The sequence below is a fragment of the Zosterops lateralis genome (assembly GCF_965231275.1).
Source record: "Zosterops lateralis genome assembly, chromosome: 14".
Taxonomy (NCBI): domain Eukaryota; kingdom Metazoa; phylum Chordata; class Aves; order Passeriformes; family Zosteropidae; genus Zosterops; species Zosterops lateralis.
The window spans coordinates 7,890,915-7,918,498 of NC_139774.1; the positions used below are offsets into that span (position 1 = coordinate 7,890,915).

General features: G+C 40.3%; 2 protein-coding genes and 1 long non-coding RNA gene across 6 annotated transcripts in view; 2 read left to right on the forward strand and 1 right to left on the reverse strand.

Annotated features, from left to right (window-relative positions):
• ACSL6 (acyl-CoA synthetase long chain family member 6) overlaps nt 1-13,796 on the forward strand; it is a 58,252-nt gene extending 44,456 nt beyond the window's left edge. For all 3 annotated transcript variants that reach the window (XM_083871788.1, XM_083871789.1, XM_083871790.1), the window contains exons 13-21: nt 524-658; nt 2,443-2,538; nt 3,376-3,448; nt 3,852-3,940; nt 4,481-4,597; nt 4,835-4,978; nt 5,708-5,809; nt 6,770-6,841; nt 8,878-13,796. In XM_083871788.1, coding sequence (XP_083727914.1) covers nt 524-658; nt 2,443-2,538; nt 3,376-3,448; nt 3,852-3,940; nt 4,481-4,597; nt 4,835-4,978; nt 5,708-5,809; nt 6,770-6,841; nt 8,878-9,018 — 969 coding nt within the window. In that variant the 3' untranslated portion in view covers nt 9,019-13,796. The remainder of the gene's footprint in view (nt 1-523; nt 659-2,442; nt 2,539-3,375; nt 3,449-3,851; nt 3,941-4,480; nt 4,598-4,834; nt 4,979-5,707; nt 5,810-6,769; nt 6,842-8,877) is intronic.
• Nucleotides 196-27,220, reverse strand: LOC310915143. Of its 2 annotated transcripts, XR_014591148.1 has the most exons (4): nt 27,097-27,220; nt 14,812-14,911; nt 410-562; nt 196-244 (listed from the first exon to the last, which is right to left on the reverse strand). It is a non-coding gene; the product is annotated as an uncharacterized lncRNA (long non-coding RNA). The 2 variants fall into 2 exon arrangements; XR_014591149.1 differs by lacking the exons at nt 196-244; nt 410-562 and adding an exon at nt 1,109-1,406.
• MEIKIN (meiotic kinetochore factor) lies at nt 14,210-27,105 on the forward strand (the record flags this gene model as incomplete). The annotated part of the gene is made up of 14 exons (XM_083871791.1): nt 14,210-14,453; nt 15,846-15,933; nt 16,156-16,234; nt 17,214-17,274; nt 17,907-18,047; nt 18,470-18,589; nt 18,843-18,882; nt 19,151-19,212; nt 20,000-20,094; nt 20,427-20,597; nt 20,918-20,998; nt 21,498-21,653; nt 21,941-22,064; nt 23,700-27,105. 14 exons carry the CDS (start codon nt 14,210-14,212, stop codon nt 23,744-23,746), a joined length of 1,509 nt encoding a protein of 502 aa, XP_083727917.1. The 3' UTR covers nt 23,747-27,105.
• Nucleotides 27,221-27,584: the final 364 nt, after the last annotated feature.

The following is a 27,584-nucleotide window of genomic DNA, read 5'->3' on the forward strand; positions in this document are numbered from 1 at the left end:
AGACTTACCTGCTAAAGACAAGCTTAAGCACAAGCTACTGATTTAATTTTTCCCCAAGGTCAGGGCTTCTGTGCTTTATTAGGAGGGACAGGCACTGGGGGCTTCTCATTTTTTGCAGTGGAGCTCATGCTGGTGCCTGATTAAGCTCAGGTCAATGCAGCTTCCATCACCACATCAGCCACCACTGATATCTGTTCATGTTGCTCATTCCCTGTTGCTCAGGTTGATTGAACTTCACTGAACCCTATCATAGAAATTACATATTAAGAGCAGCCCTGTCAATCTAGTCAAAGCCTGCACCACCACCCTGTTTTTTCCCCCCTGAGGAACCACATGTACAATAGGGAATGGAGTGAAACACATAATTCCTTTTTTCCCCACTTACAAACCCCAGTGTAGCCTTGTTTACCTGTGCTGCAAACGTAGCTGTATCCACCTGGCTGGGTGGGTGTTACGGGGAGAACAGGTATTGATGTGCTCTCTCTTCCTGTGACACCTCATCTGCCATCCTATGCTCCCACAGATCTTCAGCCAGGCTGACACATCCCTCAAGCGCTGGATCCTGGAATTTGCGGCGAGACGGAAAAAGGCTGAAGTTCGAAACGGCATCATTAGAAATGACAGTTTATGGGATAAACTTTTCTTTAATAAAATACAGGTAAGTGATTCAAGAAGTCAATCTGAAGCCAAAGAACTCTTGTTTCTTCTAGCAGGGACTGGTTTTCTGACAAGGGAGTTTCAGACAGTAGGAAAAATTTCTTCATGGGTAGGGTTGTCAAGCATTGGAACAGGCTGCCCAGGGCAGTGATAGAGTTACCACCCCTGGAAGTGTTGAAAAAGGGTGTGGATGTGGCACTTGAGGACATGGATTAGTGGTGAAGATGGTGCTGGTGCTGGGTTGATGGTGGGACTTGATGATCTTAGAGGTCTTTTTCAGCCTTAACAATTCTATGATTCTATGATTCCTTGAAGTCAGTGTGGTTCACTTGCTTGATGATGAACTGTGGGCAATCACTACTCACTAGTGAACAACAGACTGGAAAATGGAATAGAAAAAGGGAACTGAGCACAGTTTGTTGCTCCATGAAGTTTTGCCATATTTATTTTTTGGTTTTGTTTTTGTTTTTAAACACCATGCATAATGTCAAAATTTCAATTCTCTCAGGGATAACTTTCCAGAGGGAAATTGAGAAACAAGGCAGGCTAAGATGACATTGGCCCCATCCCTTTTCAGAAGCACCAAGAAATCACTAATTTATGAAATAGTGCAATAGTGAAAATGTTTTTGCAGCTCTCAGATAGAAACTCTGCCCGTGCTGGGGAGGAAAGGTATCCAGGGACAAAATTCAGGAAGGTGGTCATGAAAAGAGGAGTCGTTGATCAAAGAGGTGCTGCTCCAAAGTTTTCTGCAAAATGTCAACAAATGGGATTGGATTTAGGGTTGGGTTTCGATTGGGCATATTCAAACCTGCTTTTCCTCCTAGGAAAAGAATGAGGTTGTTAAAAAAATTGCACATATGAATCATGGTTTAGCAACCATGAGGAAAGAAATCAGAATGCCCTTCTGTTTATGACACATCTCTGTAAAAAAAGAGATTCAATTGGCTTTAAACCAGTCTTTTTGGGCTCTGTACTACTCCAAGAGGCCTTAATTACTTCATTTTTTTAATCGGATGACTTATCTGGAGACATGCCACTTTATTTTTAACTAAAGAAACTGACTGTACTTGTGGTCTGTGGATTAGTTGTCCTCAGTGTGCAAAGATAGCAGAGTTCACCCAGCCGGGAGCGAGCCAGGCTGCATATTGATGCAAGGGCTGGCGAGACAGGCAGACTCAGTCAGCAGTTGTTTTCTTTTGTGCTGGGTTTTCTTTTTTACTTTTAGAATAAAGAAAAGGAAATGAGGAAGGAGGAGAAAGAAGTAAAATGGGACACAGGAATTGATGTAATACCCTCCAGAAATATTTGAAGGTCATCTGCCTTAAAAAAGGGACAACATTATTTTAGAGGGCTTGGGAGGCAATTCATTAAAACCGATGAGGTGTAAATAAGTAAAGAAGACTGGATGGAGGAAGAGTCTGTTTTTCCCAGCAGTTCCCAGAGCCAGGTCTGCAGCCTGCCCAAGCACAGCTTTTGCAGGAGCCCAGGCTGGGCAGCTTGTCCTGCCAGGGATGGGGGCACTCCTCTCTCTGTACACTGAATGCGGTTTTATCCCTCAGGAAAGCTTCAGAGCTAGTTTGGATTTCCATACATTGGCCACGTCACAGAATCACAGAATGGTTGGGTTTGAAGGGTCCTTGAAGATTATCTAATTCTGACCCCTTGCCATGGGCAGGAAATCCTGCACATCTATCCTAGTGAGAGCATTTTGTGTGAGCTCATGGTTTTGCCATCTGCAGTAGCTTCTGATGCTTTCTTTTGTTTCCTCCTGGTACAAAACAGGCAAGTCTTGGGGGATGTGTCCGTATGATAGTGACAGGAGCTGCTCCTGCCTCCCCGACAGTCCTGGGCTTCCTCCGCGCCGCCCTCGGATGCCAGGTGGGTTTGTGTGGCTCTTCAGGGCTGTTCAGCATGCTAGCAACAGAACATGTGCTACTGAAGAAAGGAGATGTGTTAGACCCTCAGAACTGCGTTTAGGACAGCTCTACCAGGATGGATCCAACAGCAGGGCTTGGGGCAGCCCTGGTACGTGGAGTCCTGGTACACCTGGTACACCCAGAGCTCAATGGGGTGGGAAGAGCCCTGGGATGGCAGTAACAGGCAAGAGATGATTTCACTCTGGGCATCCCCCAGAAAAACCCCATAGGCTCATCCCACCCACCTCTCAGCACCAAATTGAGTATGTGCAATTAAATGTGTTTGTGCAAGTGCTGGGAACTTCATTACATGAGTTTTATTCTATATATAAATGGAGAGAGCTAATCTTCAGATGTCAGCCTAACCCACTTGAGGTGTCCACTGCAATTATTTCTCTGTGATAGGAAGCCCAGGGCAACAAAAAGGTCTCATTTGAGAGCCTAAAATTAGTCAGGGGAAAAAAAAGGTGGATTTTCAAAATGTCCCACAACAGTACCTTTTTTTCCCCACTAATAGGTTTCTCTCATAGTGTTGCATATATCCTGACTCAAAAGCTAAGTGCTCAACTCATCTTATCCCTGTTTTCAAGGTTATAGAGCCATGATCTTTCCTAGTATGGAAGTGGAATTTTGTACACAGTAGAAGCCAGGGGCAGTGTTCCTGTGGTAAATGGGCACCCACATATTGCAGCTGCAGGCTCAGCTCACAGGACTGTGCAACAGAGGGCAATGCTTTGGATTTCAGTTTGTAATAGCAAAATCTTTAATGATCTTGTAAAGATACCTATCTCTTTGTCAGGTTTATGAAGGCTATGGCCAAACAGAATGCACAGCTGGATGCACTTTTACAACTCCAGGTGACTGGACATCAGGTAATTATTTTCTTCCACCATTTGAAGCAATAAAAGAAATGGATATTCCTTTAGGAAATTATGGACTGTAACATCAAGGCCAGGCTGTATGTCGCTTGGAGAAACCTGATCTAGTTAAAGGTGTTCCTGCCCACGACAGGGGGTTGGAAAGAGATGAATTTTAAGGTCCCTTCCAACCCAAACCACTCTATGCTATGTCAGAATAGGTTTTATATTCAAAGAGGAGGTGTCGGTATTCAGTTTTAATAGTGCAAAACCTTAATTAAAGAAGTTATTTCTGCACACAGACACAGCTCCTGCAAGAACATCCAGTGTATCTACAGTGATGCAAGTAACTAATGATAAAATGCTAATTATTGTTTGTAGGAGAGATGACAAGTGACTTGATAACTTTGATTTCCAGGTCATGTAGGAGCCCCTTTGCCCTGTAACTTAATCAGATTGAAGGATGTGGAAGAACTGAATTATTTTGCTTCCAAAGGAGAAGGAGAGGTAGCAAATCACATTTTTATATCAAATTCTCACTAGTTAACACTGTATGAAGTAGTTTATAGAAGCATTTTACCTTTGTAGGGTGCATGGTTGCTGATGTGTTACATAGTGCAATCAGGAAAGGAAAATGGCAGTTTAACAATAGAGCAGCAAAGAATTAATGAAAAAGGAGCTGTGACAGTACTTCCAGCCTGATTCCTTGAACTGCTAAGACTGAATTAATTAGTTCAGCTAAGAAGAGCTGAATTGCTGTGATTTCTACATTGCTGTGATTTCTATGCTACACAAAAATTAAACTTATTGAAATGTTATTTTTAACTGCAAATGGAATGCAAATCAACTTCAAACAAATCAGTTTTGCAAAACCTACTTCATATTTCCATCAGCTTGAAAAAATCCATAGATAGTTTAATAACCCAATCCATTTTAGTTTCATGCAGCACAGTCATTAAAATATTTCAAATTTTGTGAGTTACTACTTAACTTGTATTTATAGCAGAATAAGAAAATAATTCATCATCACCCCTGGTTGTTTTGCAGATCTGTGTGAAAGGACCCAATGTGTTTAAAGGTTATTTGAAAGATGAAGAGAGGACAGCTGAGGCGCTGGACCAGGAGGGCTGGCTTCACACAGGAGACATTGGAAAATGGTTACCTGTGCGTACTGGACACACACAGTGTTCTTACAGCAATTGTATTATCCCATGTAAATTTTCAAACACTGAACTTAGCTCTCCAAGCAGGTCTATCTTTACAAAGGATTAAGTTTATATTTGGCAGAATAAGCTCAATATGTCAGTGAAGCATTTGAAAGCTCTGTTAAAGACAGTCTGCCTGCTGAGTTTCTGTGGTTAAATAACTTCTCTGGGAATTCTTATTTCTTTCTCCTAACAGAATGGGACCCTTAAAATTATTGATCGGAAAAAGCATATATTTAAACTTGCGCAGGGAGAATATATTGCACCAGAGAAGATAGAGAATATCTACATCCGCAGCGACCCTGTTGCTCAGATCTATGTCCATGGAGACAGCCTGCAGGTACAAACCAAGCTTTCAGGAAATCTTAGTAGTTACTCTTAGTTTACTCTTAGTAGCTAGAAGATGGGGAGCTGGGCATGAATGAAGGGAAAATGTGAGTGGATCATGCCACATTGTCTGCCTCCTGCTTTGGAGCTGGCTGACAGCCAGGCAGGAACTGAGCTGCTGGTGTGACCCTGAGCAGCTTAGAGAAGGCTGTGGCCAAAGATCAAGCCTTTAAGTTGGCTTTGGTGTCACTCTTTGGGTCTCCAATGCTGTCCTTTGCCACCCTGATTGTCGTAAGCCAGGCAAAGTTGCCTCCACACTGCCTGCCCATTCTGACCAAGCTTGTTCTATTAATTTGCACATTTATACACACACATATAGTTTTTGAAACCATGGCAATTCATTGTCTGCATTCAGGGCTCACAAGCATGAGCCTTCTCTTGGCATCAGAGTTTGCCTGGGATTTGCAGGGCCATGTGAGTTATTAATGTCCAAGAGGAACACAAACCCAACTGAGGGTATTAAAACTGCTGGTACATGCAAAGTCACGTACAACCTTTTATCTGAGAAAAAGGAACAGACATCAGAATGTACTTCATGATGATATGTTAGCAAATTATTGACATAATTAAACAAGAAATGGTAAACATGCAGAAATTCGGCTGATTTATGTATCCACTTCAGTGTAGAGCCTGGAATGTGGTTCAGCTTTCACCTGCAACTCTCTTTCTCCTTTACCTACAGGCCTTCCTGGTGGGAATTGTGGTGCCCGATTCCGAAGTTATGCCAGGTTGGGCAAAGAAAAGAGGATTTGAAGGAACATATGCAGAACTCTGTAAAAATAAGGTTTGTATCTGCAGTACAGACTTTATTTTTTGCTGTAGCATTATGTGTGCACAATACTGTGTCTAGGAATGACAATTTCAGTGACAAGAATTATTTCCTCACTGAACATTCAGCAGGGTGACCTGGATCCTGTGATATGTATTGACTGGTGGTACTGACCTCTGCCAGCTCTGGTGGGGGTGGGGGGCAAGAGTCTGTCTTGCAGAGAAAAACAGTACAGGAGGAGAGGTTGTGTTTGCTTAGATTTCTTAACTAAGACAACTAAATAAGACTTATCACTGGTCTTCTCTGTGGTGACCAGCAACAGGACCAGAGGGAAGGGCCTGAAGTTGTGTCAGAGGAGGTTTAGGTTGGATATTAGGAAAAGTTTTTTTCCCAGAGAGAGTGGCTGGGTGCTGGAACAGGCTCCCAAGGGGACTGGTCACACCATCAAGTCTGACAGAGCTCAAAGAGCATTTGGATAACATCCTCAGGCACACAGTATGACTCTTGGGGCTGTTCTGTGCAGGGCTAGGAGTTGGATTCAACGATCCTTGTGGGTCCCTTCCAGCTCAGGACATTCTATGAGTCTATAAAAAGGATCCCATGCTCTCTAATACTGAGGAACAGCATTGGATCACATCAGTGAATATGGATACCACTGAACCATCCCTGTGGTGTCTGTGGGCAATGATTCTGCATTGAAGTCTGCCAGATGGCTGAAGGACAGTAAATTTAACAGCTATGTCACATAGCTGGTTTGAAAATAGAACCTTATATTTCATGCCAAGGAGATGCTTAACATCACCACAGTTAAAGGCAATGTTTATACACTACAATAGAATTTTGGTAATTACACATTAACTGCTAGTAAGGCACTTGAACTTTAGTCAGAAACACTTTTTTTGGTGAACAGTGAGCACTGATTACATGTAAGGTTCACTATGGTAGCTTATGAGGAATTTCTGTGTTTTAATGCAGGAACTGCAGCAAGCGATAATGGAAGACATGGTACGGTTAGGGAAGGAGAGTGGGCTTCACTCCTTCGAGCAGGTAAAATGAAACACATCATTCAGTGTGATCAGACAGGCAATTTGTCTGTGCAGAAGAGGGATTTGTCAGCATTTATGGTGTTACTACAAATCTTTGTTGTAGCTGTGCATGATGTTTTTGGGAAGGGCTTTATTGCTGGCAAGTTATTTTTATTCCTTTGGAAAAATGTACTTGCTGTGATTCTGCTTCCCACCCATGTTTGAAATTTGAATTAAATTTAGTGAAAGTTTTGGGTGCAGAGGTCAAAATCTAAATCAGGGACATGGATAATCTCCAGATTGAGAACCGGAGGTCAAGATAAACATCTGTAGGAGTCTGACTTTTCTGACACTGAAAGCTCTGTTAGAAATTGGGTCACTAATTAGTGTTCTTATACCTGACCTCAAAATGCTGCTGGTTTCTTTATTTTCAGTCTGGGCACTAGTTATTTCCTGCTCGTGTAAATATTTCTGCAATAGAGCCACAAACAATTCAGAAGGGGAAATCTGAAATCAGCCATGGATTACATGGCATTAAAAACACAGAAAAATTATCTACCCCATTTTAAAATGTCAAATGCTTATTTATGTTTAAAAAATTAACATCTTAATCATTACATATAATTAGCCAGGGCCTTTTTGCTTTTGTTTAGACTGTTTCTGGGTGATATTTTTAGTAAGTAATTCACCATACTGGAGTGGAACAGAAGCGTCATTAAACATAACCCTGTTATTCTTAATTTCCCAGTTACCTATGCAAATGAAATGATAGCGAAAAGAAATCTATTTAAAAATAATTCAGTACAGAGCATAGTTTTTAATGCACATAATTGTCTGTGCTAATAAGTCTTGTTTGCCTCTGCCATGGTCTTCACAGTATGAAATATCCTCAAGTAATCAATTCCACCAGCAGTTTTCAATTAATAAAGTATAAGGTAGTAAGGAAAGCCTTGTCATCTTTCTAAAAATTGGAATAAAATAATAGAATAGAATAAAAAATAAATTATATAGTTTTCAAAATTAAAGGACGTCAAAACTTCATTTCTGTTGCAATATGTAATCTTAAAACCAAAATTTGAGCCACATACGTGGCTAACGTTCGCATGGGATGAGATCCCATTTATGGGGAAACTCTTTGTCATCCACATCCTTGTCTGCAGTGTGGATCTCTGTCTGGGGAATGACAAGTGTGGCTTCTATAACCATCAGCTTCCAGGATCTCAAAACTAGTGCAGCAAATGGGGGAGCATTAATAGCGTGAACACTGATTTATGAAGAATTGCATGGGGGCAGGACCTGGACCACAATGCTTGCAGGGAAAAATTAATCACGTATCTAAGGAATAGAAAATGGATTTGCAGCCTGTATCACTGCAACTCCCAGCCAAGCAAACTGCAAAGCAGTCTGGCTTGAGGAATCACAAAAGCAGCAGATGGCTGGGGAATTTTGTCTTAAATCAGTGGACTCTGACCAGTCACACAGCAGTTTTCTGCTTTCTCCCACACCAGCACGGGAAGGAAAAGCTCCCTCCCATCTGTGCTGCCAGGCTCCCCACTGTGCTCAGAGCCACTGCCTCAAACAAGGGCAGCCTTGTGAAATGCCATTTGCACAGGCTAAAAGATTTGTATCACTTTAATTAGCTAAAGATGATCATCAAGTACACGCTTTGTGCCTGCAAAGCTTCGTGATAATTTTGCAAGATTGAATCAGTGCTGTTTACTTTTGCAGTGAGGTTGAGATTTCCTAGCACAACTCCCTGCCCTTGCCCTCTCCCCCACTGCCTTTCAGCTGTGTGAAACTGCAGTGTGACAATATCACACTGTATCTTGTGTGCTGCCTCACTGTGCTCTGGCCTTGCTTTCATACAGAAAAGAAGTTTGTGTGCTCATTCTCTTGGAGACCTCCCTTCTGTGGGCAGGGGACAGAAATCCTGGGGACTCAGCAGAAGAGTGCCCTGGATTTGAGGCACCACCGGAGGGAAGCACAGCAAAAAAGCTAATGTTTATTCAGTGTGATGCCTGTAACCTTTGCTATAAATATATTCCTCTTTTATTTTAGGTCAAAGCCATTTATATTCACTCTGATATGTTCTCGGTGCAAAACGGTTTGTTGACACCAACATTAAAGGCTAAGAGACCGGAACTGAGAGATTACTTCAAAAAACAAATAGAAGAGCTATATTCAAGCATCTCCATCTGAAATCATGGGAAGAATCTTCTGAGTAATGGACTTCATAGCAATATTAGAATAATACTCAAAAAGTACAGAGCCAGAACGACACTGCTGAAATGGATAAGCATCTGAATCTTACATTCGAGCCTTTCATTTTTTTAGGATTTCATCACTAACCGTATTTTCCCTTCGTTTTGCCATCAGGTGTGATACAATGTCTTTTTTTACTCTAGGTACACAGTAAGGCACTACTAAAAGTTATGCTAAATTGCCACAAAATACGCAGAAATTTCAATTTATGACCAAGTAAATTATGGAAGCATATCTTATAAATATCTACAAACATTTCTAATTAAAATAGGGAAAATTTCAGGTATGTCTGTTGTTATTTGATTGTAAATAACCTAATATATTAGAAACTAAAATAATAAATAATTCAATAATGTGGTCTACCTCAAATAATCAGTGATTGATGGTGAAAGTAAAAGTCTATTTTCTCTGATTTGGAACTTCAAGCTGGATATTGGTTTATATAGTAAGTGATAATTTTTAAATTTTTCAGGACATGAATGACATTGATTTGATTTGATCATTGATGACTTAACAACCAGAACAGAAATAGGAAGGAATTTCCCACTATTTGTTCTTAATAGACCCATTAGTATATTACATCTAATAGATTAATGTTACCTTGAAATGACAAGAACAGGGTAGGAAGCAATAGCACAGAATTCCCTCTATTTCCTTTTCATCCAAACATAGTTTATCCATGGTATGCAGATTCTGCATTGGGGCTCCTTTAGTCCAGTGCACTCACAGACATCTGAACTGCTCAAACTGAAAAGGTTGCAAAAGCATCGCTGGCTCTGTGGTGGCTTTAGATGGGAGTTCACGATAATCCATATGCTCCCAATCCCTAATTTATTACTTCACATGATGCTAATACTGCATAGTCCAGCTGGACTAACTCCCTTTCGGAAGCAGCGCTAAAGAAATGGAGCACAAGGAATAAGCTCTGATTCTGGATGGGGCTTAGCAAAATGAAAGGGTTTGGGAAAAGATCAGCCTGAGGTGCAGCAGTGGAGGGCATCCTTTGTCTGGCCATGCAAGGGGAAGGAATACTGCCCCAAAAGACCCATGGGGATGGGCTATAGGCTATGTCAGCCGTTGCTGTGTGAGGTGTCACCGTATGGCAGAACAGTGGACGTGGTGGCAGAAAAGCCTGTTTTGGGAATGTCTTTATGGTCAGACATCTGGAAGCATCAAGTCCCATTGGCATCACTTCCAATGGTCTCTCTGGAATAACCAGCAAGTTGTGTGGATAAAACCTTAGATTTCTGTGGTCATCAGAAAGGGTTTAAGTCTGACAAGGAGTAGGAACAGACTCTAGAGCTCCCTCTTGGTACAAAGCATGGTACAAGGCAAAGAGAAAACTGTCATGTCAAGTTGCTTGAATACGTGGACTGTCGAGGGCTTCTTTCTGCTAAAAAGGGTCCTAAATATCTGTGTATTGTACTAGCTGATGTTTGTCACACCAGTGCATACTAGCATGGAGCTGTGCCTGCTAGATCTTTGCTAGGACAGTGGAAGCACACTTACTTTCTCTCTTATAGTGGAATCCACTGTAGATTTTTGAAGCTAAAAGTTTCAATTTTTAATCTAAACAGTATCTTAATTTCTCTCTGAAGTTCTGTTGCATGCTTCAAAACAAAATAAATCAAATTAATAAGTTAGTGTTATAAGAAGACTGATGTATTCCAGTGATTTCAGAATAAAATGATACATAGGAAACCATATCAGCAACATGACTCAAACAATGTGGCAGTTTGATTTATCAAATGTGTGTTTGATCCCTTTATGCACCTGAATCCTTTTATGCACCTGATTCCTCATTTGATTTCAATGCAATGACTCATATCAGTCCAAAGCAAGTACAGAAATATCTGAGATCTGATGGGATTATCATTTTTCACCCATGTATGCAGCAGTAGCATTCCTGGGGAATTCGCATGTGCCACGCCAATGGATGACAGGGATTATTGCATAAAATCTGGATCTTTAGGTCAAGTCATAAAGGATTTTTATCTAAGTGGAGTTTAGTTCATATCCTTTTTGTGTCAGCCAAAAGACAGTCATTACATACACAACCTTCAAAGCAATGGAGAATTAATTTCAGTACATTTTCCTGTCCATTTTAATGCAAGTTTTAAAATAAACCCCAAACCCTAGTCATCCAAGTAAGTAGAGAAAAGCTATTTTTCACTGATTTTTTTTTTTGCCATTTGAATTTAATTTACTTTTCTCATAAGATGATTTCAGGCTTTTTGAGACAACTAAACTCTGTATAAGCATGTAAGATCCCAATATGAGTTTATTTACAGCTTAGATGACTGTTATTTTTAAATATATGATGCTGAATAATATATCTATATTTCTCTTTTGGTGTTTGATGCAAAATGTCAGATGCACTAGAGCCAAATACATGAACACCAAAAGAATAAGAAAGAAAAAATGCAGACTTGGCCACTCTTGGTTGATGCAAAATCTGAGTTGGTTTTTGTCACACAGGAAGTGTGAATGCTTTCATTACTTGTGAAAAATTATATAAATAAACTAAAAGCTCTCTTTTATACTTGTATAATCAGATTTTCCTCTACAGGTCACTCTCTTGCCAAATTATAACGATGTTGTAAGAGATTAACACTTGAAAAAGGGACATGCATAAGGCATGAGCTAGGCTCAATTCTGCTTTTCTTCAAATTCCAGGAATATTTATCTTGTATTGAGCTTTCTTAAACTGAAACACTCCTTGTGACCACCAAGGAAAAATCCCTAGGGCTGTCCAATAACCAGGTGGGGATTTTTTGGTTTGTTTTGTGGGTTGTTTTTTTTTTTTTCATTTGTTCATTTGGTTTGGGTTTTTTTACCTTAAGATAACTAATTACAAAATTAGTTTCTATTATTCATCTTAAAAAGTGGCAACTCTTTTTGCAGTCAGTTTTACATTTGCAGTACTGCATTCTTGGACACATTAAACATGGGAGATTCTTCTGGGCCTGATGCTATGCCCTGTGGAATCACTGGAAGACTCTCTTATATATTAAAAAATCACAATCAAATACATTTTTTCAGGAAGAGACTCTTGCTTCGTTATATATTTTGTATGTTCATTGCTTGATATATTGCACAGAGAAAAATGTGTTCTGCCAAAATGCACAAAATGTGAGCAGAAACCAGACCAGAATCCTTAACCCCATTTGGGCAGGAAATACATGGAATAATTCTGTCCTGAAAGGCACATTTGCAGGTTAAAATGCTTGATGCACATCAGCTGAGATAGAGACGGTGAGTTTTTATTGATAAAGTACCATTTTTCAATCTGCCCTCACTGTTAGTCAGTATCTATCAGCAACAGTAAAGTCCAGTCTCATTTTTGCCATAAAATTCTCTTGTGTAACAAAATAATCTGACCTTAATCTCTGGAATGAAAAAATTAACTTAGACTTTTTTTTTTTAGTTTTCATGTGTTAAAAGCACAAACTGCTGATCTATATGTAAATAAATGCTACAAGATGAATGTAAAATGGGAAAGAATATACTATTTTTGCATGGTAATAGGTTACTTAAAGACCTCTTGATGCCTTAGAAAAAAATTGAAAAAGCATTTTATTTAGAGGCAATTTTATTGGCATACTTTTTGTATCTTTAGTTCACTTCGGTTTTCTCTGAGGGAAAAAAAGTCAGAATTAAAACATTGTTTCTTCTTGGAATTGATGTTCCTCAGTATTTTGCACATTTGGTGGTTTCTATACCACCTTTCCGCCTGTGAAACAGTGAAGGTTTTCAGAGAAGAAATCTGGATGCCTGTAGCCTATAAGTGAAAAAGTTTTTAGATCCCTTGAATTCATCCAAAGAAAAATGTTTTCTGAGGCATCTGGAGTCTCTTTAAGCCCTTCGTTTTAGCTTTTTGTTATGTATTTTAGCAAAGTAAAAGCAGCCAACAAATGAGGCGTTTTGGTAAGTGTTGCCTATTGTATTTTCAACTGAAAGTGAAGGGGGGTAAAATTTAACATATACATTTGTGTAATAAAATTCCTAACTTATTAAAAATTTTTCAGTTTTGGTATATTAGCATGTATATCAAAGAGTCATCTATGGAAACTTTTGTAAAGAACTAAATTCTCGCCTTTCTCAAAACTTCTCATAAGATTTTCTCGTGGACTGACAGAATAAAAGCTCTTTTATAAAATCTGTTGTTCCTCCAGGACTTTGTCTTCACCATCAGTATGAAGTCATTCGGAATGTGTGCCTAAACTAAACGTATTGTAAAAATAAGAAATAATGTAAAATAAAATAACGACCAAAACCATACTGGGACATGAGATTGATTTTAGCAATCTCCTATGAAAACAAATTGTTGCAAAATTCTCTGAAGATGCAGCAGTCTTTCTGTAATGGTTTCATTTTTTTATTATTTTTAATTTTAAATCAATAATAATATAACCAAATGTATATGCTTGTTTAATATAAATTGACAATTGGGAATGCATAGTATTTTTTCAGACTGTGTCTAAACAAATAAAGTTTCAAAGCATTCAGGCTCTATTCGGGTTTTTGTGTGCACTTTTATCTCCCTTCTCTTGGGTATCCAGGAACTCCTGGAGGTGCCCAGAGCCAGGCTGGATGAGGCTTGGAACAACCGGGTGTAGCAGAGGGCAGGGGCTTGGAACAGAACTATTTTGGGGTCCCTTCAACCCAAATCATTCTATGATTCTGTACGCTCTATTTTTTCAGGTAACGAAGCAATGAGGGTCCTCCTCTCTACAAACTGAAGCTGACACACGGGGTCGGATCAGTACATAGGGCTCATGACACACACGATTTCTTTACTCCATTTTCATACACGAGTTTTTCCCCTGTGAGGGCGGCGACATAGACTGGCATAGCCTGCCCTGGGAGCGCTCTGGGCCGGCTCAGACGGGGCACGGAGCCGCGGGATGAGGCGAAGCCGGCCCTGCCCTCAGCGGGTCCCGCACGAAGCCGGCCGTGCCCTCAGCGGGTCCTGTCCTCAGCGGGCCCCGCCCGGCGGCCGCTCCCTCACACGGGGCGCGTGCGGCTGCCCCGCGCATGCGCGCTGGGGGCGCGGGGGCGGTGCCGGCTGAGGGGCCGGGCCGGGCTGGCGCAGGGGGCTCGGGCTGGCTCGGGGGGTCGGGCCGCCATGGAGCGGGACCGCGGGCCCCGCGCCGCCTGCGCCGAGAAGGCACCGCAGAAAAGACGCCGCGCCTCCCCCCTGCCGGGGACGGCCGCTCTCCCGAGCAGCCGGGCCGGTGTCTCCCAGATGTGCCGGCGGCGCCTGTTCGGGAGCGCGGGGCCTCGCGGGCCCGAGCCCGCCTGTAAGCGCCTCTCCCGGGCGGCGGCGGGGCTTGGGGTGCAGGAAACTGGGCCGGTACCGGCGGGAAAGGGTGGGGGAAAGAGGACCCTGCGCTGTGCTTTGTCTGGTGTGTTCGCCTGGGTAGAGATGCTGGGCAGGGTAATCCGGCTAAGGTTTTCACCAATAGCGTTCTCTGTGTCCCCCCAGAGGTTTGTTCCTCACACGTTCGCCCAGCGCAGCGGGTCCTGTGTGAGGCTGGGAAGTGGTTTCTTGTTAACCATGTCCCTTACCGCTTGGAGAAAGCAGACCGCTGTTCTAGAAACAGGGATGTTGTATTTTAGCTGCTAGTTAGAGATAGGAAGGATTTTTCCTTCGCTAGGGTGCCTCCCCTGCATTTAATCTAGTTGGAAAGGAGCACTGATAAATGGCTAGACAAAAGCCGTTCTTACCTTGAGAGAATGCTCTAAGAATTGCTTGAAGTGGTTACTCAAAAAGAGCTGCTTCGTTGTTGAACGCAGTGCAGCAGAAGTCAAGCTAAGAATTTGAGACCTGTTAAGAAAAAGATGCAGTTCAAGGGAAGGGATGGGAATCAAGTGAAGACTGACAGAGTATGGGGAAGACCAGCGTGAGATGTCTTATCTTGGGCTGATCTTGGTAGTTTAAATGTAAAGCTTTGCTGTTGGAGGGTACAGTGAACATTTGTTGTTGCCTTGTTCCTGCTCTGCTGGCTCCTGCTTTTTTATGTATTTAGTGCTCCTTTGCACAGGACTGGGTGCAACCAGCTGCCTAGAGGTCTTCCATATGCTTGAAAAAAAAAAAAAAAAAAAAAAGAAAAGGATGAGTCCTGTCTATATATCATCTTGTCCTGAATTCCATGGAAGCTTCAAATGAAGGGCTTTGTGTGGCCCTGGGGAAATGCAGTGACTCAGACCCAGGTTTTGGTGTGGGGATCCTTTGCAGTCATAAAAGTATAATTCTAGAAAGTTTGACTGTTTCTAGCTCTTGGATAATGAAAGCAAAGCACAAAGCTAAATTACTTACAAAATTTGTTTTAGGATAAGAAAATATGTCTGAAAATTGCTGGTTACTGATTAATTGTGTCATTAATGGCATTTTGAGATAATATACAGTGAGGACCAGTTTCTGTCGACATCCTTGATACTCCTAATAAACTCCATTTAAAACCGTTTTGTACTCAAACTACTTCGAATCAAGGTGAAGGTTGCTTCCAAGGTGGTGGAGTTTTTTCCTTTTAATCAACAGGTTTCTAAAACAAGAGAAGTATTTCTTCAAATCTGCTTTTTGTTTTGTCTTGATATACTGCTGAAAAAAGCAAATTCAGATTTTACATTGTCTGTGATAATAGGGTCAAAAAGTGTTATGAGTGTAGAAGGTGGGAACAACTAAAGGTTCCCTGTTAGAAATAGTAATCTAAATTCTAATGTTGAAATTACCATTACTGAACTAAATACTTATTCTCTAGGCCTGAAGAAAAAGTTCAGTGGGAAAAACCTACCAAAGATTAAAGAAAAAGTTGAATATACTGAAGAAAGCTCTTCATGCAGCCAAAGGTCAGCTAGAACTAATTCAAACACACCACTGTTAAGACTTGCTAGTAAATTATATTGTTTTGCTTTGTCAAAGGGCTCTTGAAACGATGCAGCCTGAGTTATCAGTGCACTCATGTTTGTCAGATTATTTATTGACACACCATGAAAACATTTTGGAGTTGTTGCTTTTATCTAAGACAGTGTAGCTCTGTGATTGAACTTGGTTCTGGTTTTCAATTGCAGCAATCAAGTGACTGCCAGAGAAACAACAGACTTCAAGATAAAAGAAGAGGAACCAGAGGAAAGCAGTGCACCACTGAAGGTGCAAATGCTGTTTTGCTTTTTATCTACTAGTGATGGAATATAAATCAGAGAAATGTGACACTTAAATTCTTTCTCTATTCAGGTAAAATGTCCTGTGAGTTATGTCTGTGTGTCCCCAGACATTTTTCAGGCTGAACTTGGTTGTGTATTTTGGATTACATTTTCTGTGTCTTTGCCAGAATAAAAGCTGTTGGAGCTACTGGTAGCATGAGAAAACATCAATACTATTTATCCTGGGCAAGGCAAGGCTGTAGGAATTATGTTGTGGAAGAGATCTCAGTAGATTGTGATTCCAGATTTCACTTCTAGGTCAGGTACAGACCTTTGACAGGTTACTGATGCTCTTTCTTGTGTTATTAAAACTGGAACAAAGTCATTGGAGATGATGGTGCAGAAGTGTTACAGGACAGTTAATACTGCAGTGGCAAGAGAATAGTGAACCAGGTGTGTTTGAACTGAAATCTGCTGCAGCAAAGGGCACAGGTGATACTGGTATAAAACTCTTTTTTTAAAATGTTAGCTACCAATTATTTACATTTTCTACAAAATGCCTAGCTTTGTAGAATCTACTGCCTACACATCCTGGATGTTTGTATTTACAGAAATGCTGTAGGATTCTGAAAGTGAGAAAGTGAGGACTGGTGTCTGAAAAAAAATAAAAGACAGTAAAATTAATTACTCCACCTCTGTTGTGCATAAGTTCAGTTGATGTCATTGTGTCTTCAACGGCAATTTCATCCAGCAAAGATTGCAGGATGAAATGATGGGTTATTTGTCATGAATTTTAGAGCTGTGAGATGCAGATTTGTTAATGTGCATGAAAAACCCTGCTACAAATGACACTGTAAATGGCAGGCTTAAGTGGTGAAGTACTAGACAGTTTTCTCAGCATCTGCTAATGCAGGATGATATTTAAATGCCTTTCTTTGTCTATATTCAGTTTTCTCAGGTTGGTTGTATTGGTCTTTTAATTTTAGGAATCCAAAATGATCAACTTTGAAAGTAAAGAAAGTTTGAAAAATGCTGAAGTGACTTCAAGTGAGTATAATGGCAATACATTATATTATTAAATATATTTTATATCAATATTAAACTAAATGTAAAATTCATTATATGATTTTATTTCTGGAAAAGTACTAGTCTTGTACTGTGCTGGCGTTTTACTGGTTCCGGCTGTGTGATATTAGAAAGTGCAGGTTTTGATACCACTGGCTGAACTTTTCTGCCTCTTACTGCAGTCTGGGCTCACATGAATTAGTTGTAGGCAGCACACACAGACCCACAGCACCTGAGACAGTCTTGAGCCCAGCCTGTTGGAAACCACATGATTTTGGTTTTATCATTGACAGAACTAGTTGTGGACATGAGTTCTTCAATTTACTCAAAAGCTTGTGACCTATTTAAGAATTACCCTACTAGAGGCTAAATTCTTCAGGTATGTTTTGTGAGGCTTGGGCAAAGAAGGTATCTTCTCTTGGCTTATGGTAGTGTATGGAAGTAAACAAAGGATGCCTTTTGTTTGCTTCTTTAACTGTATTATGACTCATTATAAGACTCTGACATGACAATATTTAGCTCATTACAGGAATGAAACTCAGATAAGGAAATCCTGATGGTTTGTACAAGATGATAGATTTTTTTTAGCCACCTTTTTTTGTCTCTTTCTCTAGGTACAGAAATTACTCTTCCCACAGGTGTTTCCACCTTTCTCATAGAGTGTTTAGATGAAGATTCAGCTGCAGATTACAGCACTGCTAGCGACAGTCTGAAGGCTTATTCATCCCCTGAAACATTCAGAGACAATGATTTGGGTGAGAGTTTTGGGTGACTTTTTTTTCAGTTTTATTTGCTGTAGAAAGTGTGGGGAGACTGTCTACAACAGAAAGACTAGCAGCCTCCCTTGGTGTGACTCACCAGGTCACATTTCTGCTTAACATGGAATCTGTGTATCTGTCCTCTCATCTGGTGTGAATCAGGTCCTTGAGTAATTTGAATCCCACTTTAAACTTAAAGTGTTCACTGTTGACACAAGCTGTTTATTGGGAATGACCCACAAATGTGTGTTCAGTTGATTTCCTTCCAAACTTTTCTGCAGCTGTTTGAGCCAAGACAGTGCTTTAATTTTCCTTTTTGTTCCTGTCCTGCAAATGTGATTGCTTTTAGTTTGGTCATAAATGTAATAACTCAATGAATTTCAGCATAAGAAATCTGTACTTATATTTTTTATGTCCAGAAGGATGCAATTTTTACTCTGGGGACCTTGGCAAGTACAAGAACTCTACTCTCCTGGACTCCAGCAAAGCAGTGACAATAGATGAGATACCACAGATCTCAAATATTTCAGCAATATTAGGTAATTCTTTTCTACAATACTTCAGGATATAAACAAACCAATTTCACTCTGGTGTGAGGAACCTGTATAAAATATGTAATGATCATTTTATGTAAGGTCTGTCTGCATAATGGAGAGCAGCTGCCTGCAAGTGGTCTGTGTTTGCTTCTGATACTGTGCTTTATAAGTCAGTTTGCACTAAGAAATTGTCTGGTCTAAGCTGGCATAGCTTTTTTATTTAAAGTTTAGCTTTAATGTTTTGGGGTTTTTTTAGAACCTGTACCAGAGGATTCTCCAGACCAACGCATTAAAAGGTAATCACTACAGCAGACTCTTTGATGCACCTAAATGTTCAGACTCTTCTGAGAGATACTTAAAAGAAAGGCCAATACAAATAAGCCTCTGCTCCTGCAAACACATCTGTGGAGTTTCAGCTGCCTGTGTCCTCACTAACTTTGATATTGGTAGAATTTATCCCTTTTCACTCAACCTGTATTTTCCGAGGATTTTCTTAATAATAGTTTGGGTTTTTAAAATGTTAACGTTCATTCAGTATAGTTGTTCTTTTTTTCCCTCTTCTAGAAAGAAACTATCAACTTGCTATTACAGTTCTTCACCATCAAGTGTTTCAGCTACAGTGGCAGGTAAAATATCACCTGAAGCAGTTGTACTAGCTGTGAGAACAGAATATTCTACCCAAGCTTAAATTATTGCACAGTATCTAAATCAGGCTCCTACTGTGTCATTTGTCTTCCAGCACAGACTAAACTCAGTTGTGTCTAGAAGGGAAAGTGTAAATCGAAGAATCATCCCAGCAAATAAGACTTGGTTCTAATTAATGTTTTAGGAAAAGAAAACAAAAACAACCAACCAACTAAAGTTTCAGACTCTGCATTTTTCAGTTTAATCACCCATGATGCTCAATAAAAATTGACATTTCTTATTTACCTTACCCAGGAACACAACTGTTTGTGTCATGCTCTTTACTTGAGCTTATTTCATATCAACTTCACAAATACATTGAGTCCCTGATGTAACTACACTTCTGATCTGTGACCGATACAGTTCTGTCTGTGGCCCGGGTACCACATAATTTCTTCCTGATTAATTTGCAGTGTAATGGCAGCAGAAGTTGCCACTGGTAAAGACTGCTGTGATTATGTGGATCTCTGGTCCCCCAATATTTATCCAGCTGTAAATAGCCAGGTGAACATAAGATTAATAAGCAGCCTTGTTTACAGAATGGGAGAGGAGTAAAGCAGTCCTGATGGTGGGGAGAAGGAGATGAAGGTTATATTGGAGGGAAGAACTGTGTTCACATGGGTGGCTTTGGAATTACTCCTCTTTGAAAACCATCCTGTAAGACGTGGGGTGGAGAGTAGCTGTGGTCTTTGTCTCAAAGTTAATTAATGTGTTGGAAATCTGTCACAGGAAAAAAACTCTGTAAAATAGCAGCTGCAAGAGAGAGAACTCCAGACCTAAAAAGTGGTATGCGCTGTTCTTCACCGTTAGGACCGGAAAGCAAGGTGAAAGATCCTTAATAAATAGCAAGGCTGTAACACAAATGATTTGCTCCTTGTATGGGTGGAAAACTCCACCTAGAGGAATAGCAGTTCCTGATACAGTTGTAAAGCAGTGTTTGCAGCCAGGGCAGAGTGAAGATGTAGCTTGCATTTTCCTCTCAATAGAGGAATAATCGTGGATGTCCCCAAGCTCACTGTTTTCCAGACTGGCTGTGTCAGTGGTACAGAAATGGGTTGTGTAGAGCTTGACTATGACAGGGGGACTCTTTTTTTAGTGCTTGCCAGGCTATAGAGATTCACTTTGTAACACAAAATGTAATTATTTCCCTATTTAGCATGATAATCAAACACCTAAAGCCAAAAGGTCGAAGAAAAGAGCAAGCCGTTTTAATCCCTTAGAAGGTTCCTCATCGTTTAGGCAGCTTGATGCTCCAGAAAACACATGTGCCAGATCAAAGGGGTTCACAGCAGAAGTTCTCCCAAGGAAACGGAGAGATGCTGTGGTGGTGAGTATTCTCATTGTGCCCCACTGATTAACCCTGGCATGGAATGGAAGTGGGAGTTGTGAATCCTGACTGAAGTTACAGTTAAATAGGAGAAGTGCCACATCTGAAATGTCTGTGATGCAGTAAACTAATTATTTGTCTTAATTTTGGAGAGCATAAGACCAAAAAACCCCTGAGTGTCAGGAATTCTGTACTTAAATCTGAAGAACTAGTAGTAATTCTTAATGGAGTTCCTAAAGTATTGTTTACTTACAGGAAGAGTAATAATAAATAGCAAAGACTTTTGAAACGATACTGAGTTCTTCTCTGTTTTTGTTCAGCAAATGACTTCCACCATGCTAATCATGGAGGAAAATGAACTCCTAAACAATCCTGGTAATGCTCAGCCTCTAGAGCTAGATGTGAGTGTCTGTTATTTTTTCTTTTAATTATTAAAACCAAAGAAATCATTGCTTGTGGCACATTCCGTTTCGGCCTATATATATTACACTGCAAATTGCACAACAAACTGATAAATTCTGGACAATTAAAAAACCCAAACAGCACTATCTAGGAATTTGTTTTGTTTTTTTACAAATGTAATGTAAAACCAGCTCTGGTTTCCTTACTTGCACAAACTCTTTGATTCAAAATTGATATTTAAATGCCAGTTTGAATTCTTTGGCAGTACAGGTAGTACAGTTCTGCTACTTGTCTCTTCACATAGTTAGGTAATAGATTAATAAATAGCTAGATTAATAAATCGGGAACACCAAGGTCTTGCTGAATCCCTAAACAATTTTTATTTAAGCAACAGAATGTCTTATGCATGAGCCAACAAGCATTAGCCAATCTGAATTGTTTTCTGTTATTTAACTGGACAGTTATTCACGTATATTTTGTTTTTTGACGGAGCTGTAGCTTAGCTTGTCTCCGGTGTGTAAAGCCTCACCTGGGGAAGACCTGTTCCTGAATACCACAGGTCCATTTGTAAATTCAGAAGAAATTGTTCCTGCATCTCTGAGCTCTGAAAAAGAAATTATTCCCCAAAGTCCAGAAGAAAAGAATATTTTAAAGGTTCTGAGTTTATTGCACTTCTTAAATCTAGTTTTATCATGATAATTTTTACTGTACTATATGTTTAATCCTTACAGTATCAAAACAGCTAAAGAGAATGTTTAAAGCTTTGATGCTTTCTATCACCCTATCCAATAGCATGTTGAGTGTACACAAGTAGTCTTAAACGTTTTCTAATGACATGCCTTGAAATCTGCACGTAATTTCTAATTTCCCTAGAAGAAAGCTAAAAGAACATTTCTTCAGTGGGAATAGTTGTGTGAATGAAATGTCATTAATCTTTTCAGCCTCTGTGTGACAGACAAGATATCTGCTGCATCGTTAGACTGTCACCAGGCCAGAGGCCTTCCAAGCTCCAGCAAGTTCCAGTTAAGCAGAAGGAGTTTTCTCTTCCCAAAGGAGTGCCTGAAGGTAAAGGAGTGTATAGACTTGGTTCTCTGTGCAGATGCTAACTGGTTAGTTGAGTGTTTAAAGGTTGTTGGGCTTTTTTTCAAAAGTCTGAATATTTAGAAAAATCACAAGGCTAAAAAAAGTGAAAGATACAGAAAATTTCAACTCTCTGGCTTAATACTCTTCTTGTGCAACAGTACTTTATTGAAATTGCACTAATGTTTTCTCCTCTAAGGATCTTTAGCACAGGAATTAATACAGTCATAGGCTACTTCAGAATTAAGGCCTTACGATTATTCTGAGCTTTATTTCTAGGGTAAGCCCGAGTTGAACTTTGGTGTTCACCACCACCCCTCCACCAAAGTAGTTCAAGTTATCAGTAATGTTTTTCTTTAAAAATTATCAGTTTCTCATAAAGTTTCTGTTTTTTCTCCTGAAACCCTTAACATAGGATAGGGAAAGCTCCTTTCTTCGCTTCCTAGGGTTTTGTTAAACAAAAATTACAACTGTGAACAAAACTGTCTCATCACTTAACACAGAGGTAAAAGCCCCTCCCTTTCCCATCTCCCGTGAAGTTTCTTGGTGTACCACTGGATGGCACATGTCTTCCAAAGTTTAAAGTAGTTCTCCAAGTTTCCTGAAGGTCATGTGTAGTTTATTCTGTTTTAATTCAGTACAGAGATACTGCATAAGTGTGGCAGCTTTCAAAAATACTGAATACACAGAAATTTTCATTTGCAGTCTCTGAGGTCCAAATGTCCTCTGTAGCAATGGGGAACAAAGAGACACGGACTCCCTTGTGCATGTGAAGGAAATCACTTTATGGTAGAAAACACTCCCCTTTTGTACCTTCAACTTCCACTGGACATAACCAGAATTTTAGCAGAAGAGGGGCACCCATTGGCTGCTCAGCTGCAGCCTGCTGTCCACGTGTCCCAGCACCCAGTCAGCCTCCCACTCACATGCTGTCCACATGTTCCCCTTCCTAACTGCCTTTCACCCCCCAGGTGACCCCTAACCATCCAGCCTGCAGCTGTGCCCTCCTACAGGGCTTTCTGGTAAACATAAACTTTAATAACTTTAACAATTTCAACCCCGTATCTCACAGTTTTCCTACTTTATTAGCAGTTATATGCAGGATCTAGAATGCAGGGAAGTGCTTGTAAGTGTGTGTGTGTATGTATTAATTAATGACACTCATCTGATGCTTCTGTACAGATCAAAGAACTGGGATGCTGGGTCATGTACCCAGGCAAATTGTGGTCATACAGAACACAGGTTATACTTGGTGGGCAAGTGAATCAGAAATCGGCAAGTAGTGTTGTCAGAAGAAAAAAAGTTTGGTTTTCTTACTCCTTTTCTAGAGGGTCCTGGTATCAGGAATTAGACCCCACTGTGGTGGGGGGTTTATGTTGGATGTTTTGTTTTCTGCTCAAGGAGTCCTTCAGATGATGCTGGTTTTCATTAGGAATGTACATACACTCAAAACTATTGTTCTTTCCTCACTGGCAAATGAGACCAGATTCTTCCAGACAAATGCTAGCATTGGATATATCTAGTGAACATCTAAACAGCTGGTCAGATTATTGACCTTTCTCTTACATGTAAAAATGTACAACTTTATTGATAGTTATTTATCACTTTTTTTTCTCCCAGATATTATTACAAGTACCAAAAATTGGATCTACTGTAACCCAAGATAAGATTTTTGGCTCTCAGCAGCAGTTAACAGAAGAAATGACTGTCTTGCTGCTGTGGCAGTGTGGTAAAACAGAACTCCTAACTAGTTATATAATGGTAAAATAATGGTTGTATTTTTTTTTTTTTTTTTGCATGCATGTTGTTTGAAACTTAGTATTACGTATTTCAGTAAGCTAGTAAATACTCAAATACTTTATATTAAATAATTTTGTACAGCAGCTAGATCCTGTTCTTGGCATTGTTCTGTAAGGATTTCATAAAGATGATTCTTCAGTTTGTTTAGATTTTTAAAAAATGTGACTGAAGAACAACAGACCAAATTGCTTTAATGAAGTTACTTTTGGTTCTCCCTCTGTTAAGATTTCTAGTTTTCTCTAGTAGCATTAGCGTCTAAAGATGTGATCTCTGTTTAAGTGTTGACATGGGCTATGAAGGTAACTGCATGTCCTGGGAGTGGCTGTGGAAGCATTCATGTACTCTTGGGGACCCAGAAGTCCATAGTATGCCACCATTAAACTCCTTGAATGCTTTGGTCTGCAGAACTTCGGAGGTACAGGACTGTGTGTTCTGTTGTAATTTGATTTCTGAACACGAATACAGGTCATCTTCACCCCGTCATCACTGTGAATTGCCTCTTAATGGTCAGCCCTGTCACCATTCTGGGCATATCCACTGCCATCTCAGAGTCCTTCCTGTTTCATCTCAGGTATTTTGTAATATCACATCTCTTAGTCATTGTTTTTTCTAGTGGCTTCAGACTTAGATACAGTAAATGCCTTACATGAACACAATGGTGGGAAAAACCCTTTTATAGCTGAACTGTTTGAAGAAATGGATATTGACCTTCTGGATTTTCAGGTTCCTGCTCACACTGTGTGCACAAAGTCAAATTCGCAGTGCTGCGTGCTCAGCTTATGGATGGTTAATTCATAAATGTTGTTTTAATGTGCTGAATGTCTCAGAAAACACTGTCAAGAACATGGTTTTTTTTCCATTTGAATTCATTGCACATTCAAGTAATTTGGACCCCTACAGTGTTCTCACTACAATATCCTTTACTCAGACTTGATCTGAATAAAAAGGAAGTTTTTCAGTGTTTCAAAATGCTAGTATGGCTTTCAAAAGTCTGAGTTTGTTTCTCAGTGTTATCACCCTGGAAAATAGTTCTGTATTTCCAAAAAGAGCATGACAAGAAGACATATAAAATCCATAACTGTTGTTTGACTGCATTTGAAAACCTGCAAAAGTTCAAACCCTGATCTTTTCCCCATTGCTCTGGGGTAGAAGGAAGTGCAAATAATTGCTGCTGGATTAGTCTGTGAACAAGTATTATATAAACATTCTAAATGGCTCAAGGTTAAAAATTATGCCATTAAGCTATTTTTCTTTTAAGCATAAGTAGAATGAGTTCTGCCAATAACTCCTTGGAGTCCTGTCGGGTATGATTTTAATTATCAATATCCTTGTTCTTGCAAATACCAAGTCAGTAGTAATTATGCAAGAATCTAGAGCCCCTAGGAGACAGAGGTGAGCTCCTTGATGTAGCTTTAAGCAAAATTGAAAGTTACATATTTAGTAAGTTGTGTTTATGATGATTATTCAAATAAAGGATGGTCCAGAATAAAGATATGTTTATTGTAAGGGTATTCTGGAAGTCATAGGAGAAAACACTTATTTTGCCCCAGGCCATTTGGTAGTGTTATACAAAGTGACTAATACTGGCAAACTAATAGGAAAGTACAAGACAGGAAAATATGTTCTGTAACTGTGGAATTGGCAGTAGCAGCCTGAATATTGCTGGGGTTTGCTTTTGTTTTTCTTGATGTGATGGGGCTGTAGAGGAGGACAGAAATATCATGAACCATCTCTTGTCATTCCCTTAGTTATGAAAGCACTGCTTCTTATCATCTTTTGTCTGACTCCTAGAGAAAGTGTAATTAATTACCAGGATAGCTCTTTGCCCCAGGGAAGGAAATTCATTTTGAGGCTGCAACAATCTCTACTCTTGTTCTGCTGTTCTCAAAGGAAAGGCATTTTCCCATAGTTTGGTTTTCAGCTGAAAAATTACTAAATAAAATTTCATTCAGAGTGGAAACTGGCTCTTCCATATTGGTAGATAAAGGTTATGGGTCATGGCCAGTTAATGGGTAGGACAGAGGAGGTTATTTGTGCAGTGGTTCAGGAAAAGAATCTGTTCAGTGTCACCAGGGCTGCTCTGTCACATCCCAGACATGATGAAGTCTTAATGGCTTGAATGAAATTAGTTCCAGCAAGTCAGTCCATGCAAGAACTCTGATATTCACCAGGAATTGTGTGTGGCAGATGCATGTTGAGTAAATGTATTATACATAAATCTGTAAGAGCTTTTTCATTAACACTGTTCAGTTATTCTTGTTACCTGAAGTGCACTTCTAGGAGACTTTGACTTCAAGTACTCAGAGATGGTGGGAGATGATGTTTCTTGTACTGGAGTGCTACAAAGGTACATGCACAGGCCCGTGGAGGATAAAGCCTTACATGCAAATGGTTCTGGTTTGGTTCATAATCTTTAGACAGAAGAGAGATGTCTGGGGCCCAAATCAAAATATGCTGAATGTACACGTAAGTTCACTTATATTTAAAGGGGCTCCATCAGCTTGAATTGTAATGCACTTGAGCTTAGCTAAATCTTCATTGCTCTAAGTTGTGAAACTACTGAAAGCTGAGTTACATATCCTGGCCAAAATTCTGTCGTTTTGTTTTGTTCCCTGAGGACTCTGACTTTGAGACTGTGTTTAGGTGCTCCTCTTGAAGCCAGGAGGCTTCCACATGGTGAAAGGATGCAAAAATTGGTCATGTAGAAATCTGTGGCAAGTATGTGTGTCTTTTATACAGAACAAGGGGGAAAAGATGTATCTAAACATTAGTTCCTGTTTTGTGTCAAAATTGTCTACAATTTCTGGTAGATGAAAATAAAGTTCCTACAGATGGGTAATTGTGAAGAATCATTATGTAGGTATATTACACATGTGCTAAATTATGCCTTAAAAATAATCTGCTTAATTTAGTCTTACATCATAGGTTGTTTTAGCTTAATTCCATTTTCCAGGGAAAGCAGATGAGTCAGTCAGTTTTGTCAGTCCTTAATTAAACTTCCTAGCAGGGTTGTATCTGAGCAGTGAGACACTGAAGGAGACTGTTAGCTGTTACCAGGGTTTCTATTTCACTTAAGTATTACTAATAAAGAGTTTTGTAAAAAGGCATAGATCCTTTTGATTTTACAAAATCTATCACACTTAAAAAAAAAAAAAAGTTTTGGAATCGGTTGCTGGGCTTTATATCCTAAATACTCTTTTTTGGATGGATGTTTTACCTGTAATGATGGCTTCCTCTGCCATCAACTACACGCGTTCCGCCTTCCCTGTAGGTTTTGACTCCAGTGCATCTGAGCTGAGCCGTTCTGCTACAGGTGTAGGAGAATCGCTTCGTGTACCTGGAAGGAGAGCGGGCAGGATCTGGATTGTCGAGGTTTAGGGTAAAAGACGTCACCTTTCTCTGGTGCAGCCCTGCACGCCGAGTCCCGAAGGTGCTGCCTGCAGCCACGAGAGGGATCTGACGCCTCGATCGTGACCTGCTCTCGCCTTCCTGGGGCTCCTGCCTTTAACTTCCGTCCGAAGAAGGAAAACACAACAGCGGCGCGTTATCGCCGCCCCCGGGGGAGTCCTGGGCCCTGCCCCCGGCCGAGCCCCGCCGGGAGCGGGCGCTTGTCCCGCACACGCTGCGGCCGCAGGAGCCGCCGGGGCGGGTGGAAGGCGCTCCGAGCTCGCCCCGGGCCCGGCGCTGCCCGCGGGCTCTGCGGGG